This window comes from Gossypium hirsutum, chromosome A11, assembly GCF_007990345.1.
Source record: "Gossypium hirsutum isolate 1008001.06 chromosome A11, Gossypium_hirsutum_v2.1, whole genome shotgun sequence".
Lineage (NCBI taxonomy): Eukaryota > Viridiplantae > Streptophyta > Magnoliopsida > Malvales > Malvaceae > Gossypium > Gossypium hirsutum.
The window spans coordinates 31426913-31430089 of NC_053434.1; the positions used below are offsets into that span (position 1 = coordinate 31426913).

General features: G+C 37.0%; 1 protein-coding gene and 1 long non-coding RNA gene across 2 annotated transcripts; both read left to right on the forward strand.

The window, feature by feature from the left end:
• Nucleotides 1-603: 603 nt before the first annotated feature.
• LOC121209999 (ATPase 6, plasma membrane-type) lies at nucleotides 604-1697 on the forward strand. The gene is made up of 6 exons (XM_041082056.1): nucleotides 604-658; nucleotides 711-817; nucleotides 1010-1108; nucleotides 1190-1327; nucleotides 1411-1544; nucleotides 1661-1697. The coding sequence occupies exons 1-6, from the start codon at nucleotides 604-606 to the stop codon at nucleotides 1695-1697; spliced, it is 570 nt and encodes a 189-aa protein (XP_040937990.1).
• Nucleotides 1698-1786: 89 nt separating this feature from the next.
• LOC107952378 (uncharacterized) lies at nucleotides 1787-2308 on the forward strand. The gene is made up of 3 exons (XR_005904963.1): nucleotides 1787-1906; nucleotides 2005-2122; nucleotides 2222-2308. It is a non-coding gene; the product is annotated as an uncharacterized lncRNA (long non-coding RNA).
• The last annotated feature ends 869 nt before the right edge of the window (nucleotides 2309-3177 follow it).

A 3177-nucleotide genomic window follows, 5' to 3' on the forward strand; every position in this document is an offset into this window, starting at 1 on the left:
AAATGTAAAAATGCATTTCACACACACTCTCTCTTGATTCAAGACAAAGAGGTGCTTTCAAAAGTCGTCCAAATGACATTAGAGCATGTTTGGTTGGGTGTATTAGCATAGCCAAACACCCCTAATCAGTGGGCCCCACTTAATACTCCTTTAATCCATTGTTTGGTTCAGTGTATTGTTATTACAGGTCTAATCCATTACAGACCTAATTCCCAAAATCCACCGATTTCTATTCCGGATGAAAAGCTCTGTTTTGCTACGTATTAAGTTCTCCCCATTTTTCTACCCTGTTTTACCCTCCTAATTGCTTCTTCTGATTTTTCTGATTCCATAACTTTTTCCTTCCTTTCTGCCGCCACATCTGTTTCTTCTTCATCACTCATTAGCAGACTGCTTCTTCATCCGCTCGACCCTGTTGCTATTTCATGGTGGTAACCGCTTGATTCTCAACTTATTGGCTCTCCAACAATGGGAACAAAGACTCCAAACTTTGCCACTTTACCGGAAATGATATTCGGTGAAAGTTGTTTGATTCTCTTAAAGACGTCGCAAGCGGCAACGATATTCGTTTCAATGCATTAGATGCTTTTTCCGATTGGAAGCATGAAGGTTTGCCTCCTGTTGAAGTTCCTTCTGCTGCTCAATGGAAATTCAGAAGGTAAAAGAAATGTCGATTATTTTATTTAACGTTTTTGGTGATTTAAATTCAGTTTTACGATCATTTATTTTACTGAGAACATCCCGTGCAGGACTTACATCTGAAGATGCTGAAGTTCGAGTCCATATTTTTGGTCAGAATAAGCTCGAGGAGAAGCCCGTAAGCACCCGTAATTTCGGATATATATATAGAGAGTTTCAAATTTTCAGTTAAATCATCATTATTTATCTGTAGTTCTAGTTATAAAATTGCAATAGAGTAAGACCTTGCAGCCTATTAGCTAAGCTAGCTGTAGTTTATCTGGTTTGGTTTGAAGTACTGTGACAATGCTAGCTTTTTATCATACTCCAGGAAAACAAGTTTTTGAAGTTTCTAAGTTTTATGTGGAACCCATTATCATGGGTTATGGAAGCTGCAGCAGTGATGGCCATTGTCCTTGCCAATGGTGGAGTAAGTTATATATCTTTCCCCATATACTTTTCAAAGCTTGAATGGTCACCCTGATAGCTTTCTGCGGTTTGTTTGTTTCAGGGTGAGGGTCCTGACTGGCAGGACTTTGTAGGGATTATATGCCTTCTGATTATCAATTCAACAATCAGTTTCATTGAGGAAAACAATGCTGGAAATGCTGCAGCCGCACTCATGGCTCGTCTGGCTCCTAAAACAAAGGTCTACAACTCTCTTCAAGTTTCTTTAATGCCTTTGCAAATACAATAATGTCTAAATTTCATAATCATTTTTCTTTTATGCAGGTTCTCAGAGATGGTCAGTGGCAAGAGACAGATGCTGCTATTTTAGTACCAGGAGATATAATTAGCATAAAACTTGGAGATATCATCCTTGCAGATGCTCGCCTTCTTGAAGGCGATCCACTTAAATTGATCAGGCAAGTGCTCTACTTGATAGTGATAAAAGTCAATTAAATAACTGAAGATATATCATGTAAAAATTCCTGTATTATCTGTTACTCTTGCAATCGGTTCTCATCGACTGTCTCAATAGGTACAACTCTTATTCAATGCACATCATTTTCCAGTAAAAATAAGCTAAAACATCCAAACAGCACAATGACAAACTGAAATACTTATTCTACGTTGTTTACAAATCTATTGTTTGGTTTGTTTTTTAGGTGCCATTACTAAAAGGATGACTGCAATTGAAGAAATGGCTGGAATGGATGTTCTATGTAGTGACAAAACTGGAACTCTGACCTTGAATCGTCTAACCGTTGATCGGAACCTTGTTGAGGTACAATAGCTGGACTTCAAAAATTTGAAACTCCTAGTTCTTGCAATGACTCAATTTTCAGATAAAGGTTAAATAGCCATGTTCACCTTTTTCTTAAGGTTTTTAGCAAAATATGGACAAAGACTTGGTTGTTCTGCTAGCAGCAAGAGCCTCCAGATTGGAAATCAGGATGCTATTGATGCAGCCATCATTAACATGCTTGCAGACCCGAAGGAGGTAATACAACAACAAAAATGTTCAATTTCAAGGTTCTCTTTTTCATTTGATTCTTTTAGATGTTCATGTCAAATAATGAAAGAAACCTTGCATATTCAGGCTCGTGCAAACATCAAAGAGGTTCACTTTCTTCCATTCAACCCAGTCGACAAACGTACCGCAATTACATACATTGACTCTGATGGTAATTGCAAAGGTTTATTTTTGTGTCCCAGGATATTTAGGATAGTGATTGATGATGATTTTATTGTCATTTTAAATTGCAATCAGAACCCAAGGGAAGAAATTTCAAAGGGAAGATCAGGCCTCCATTGGGAGGATTGAACACTGCGGCTTGCTTATGCAAATCTATGTGGTTGACATTTTCTTACCATCTCTTCATTTTTTCACTCTGTATCCTGAAAGAAATGCTAATTCAGGTTCATCTGGTTGCTTGAAAAACTCTTAATACATAAGCCACTGCACTCTTTTTCTCTCCTGAATTGATTGAATCAATCTTTATCTACTGTAAGTATATAATCATTGACTTCCTCTCTGGTTTTTCGTGTTTGCCTATGCCACACTAGCATGTTCACTTTTATATGTGTTTACTTGGGAATATTATCTGTCATACTTGTTAATTTCCTTGTAAGTTAAAGTGACAAATCTTATTTCCTTGTTACTGCAACTTTAAAATGTACCATTTCAAGTAGCTACTCTCCCTTCTCCTTTTGGTGTGATTAGGAGTCAGAAAGATTGTTTTCCTGATTTATCAATGCATCATATAAATCCAGAATTGGCAGAGATAGCTTTTTCCCTTAACTTGTGGAATGGACACATGAAGTTGGAGGTTATTTTCAATGGCAACTTTGGACAGTATTCGTTTTCTGCTAGATTGATGAGCTTTTTGTTTGAAGTGAAGAATTGGTTTTATGGAAGGCCAATTGGAGTTGAGAGCAGGGTGAAAGAGATATTGTATCGGCTTGAATTTCTTCTATTGAATTCTTACTTTATATTTTTAGTTGAAGTGAGATATTGAGGCAGTACTTCCATTTAATTCAGAATGTTGTAAATTC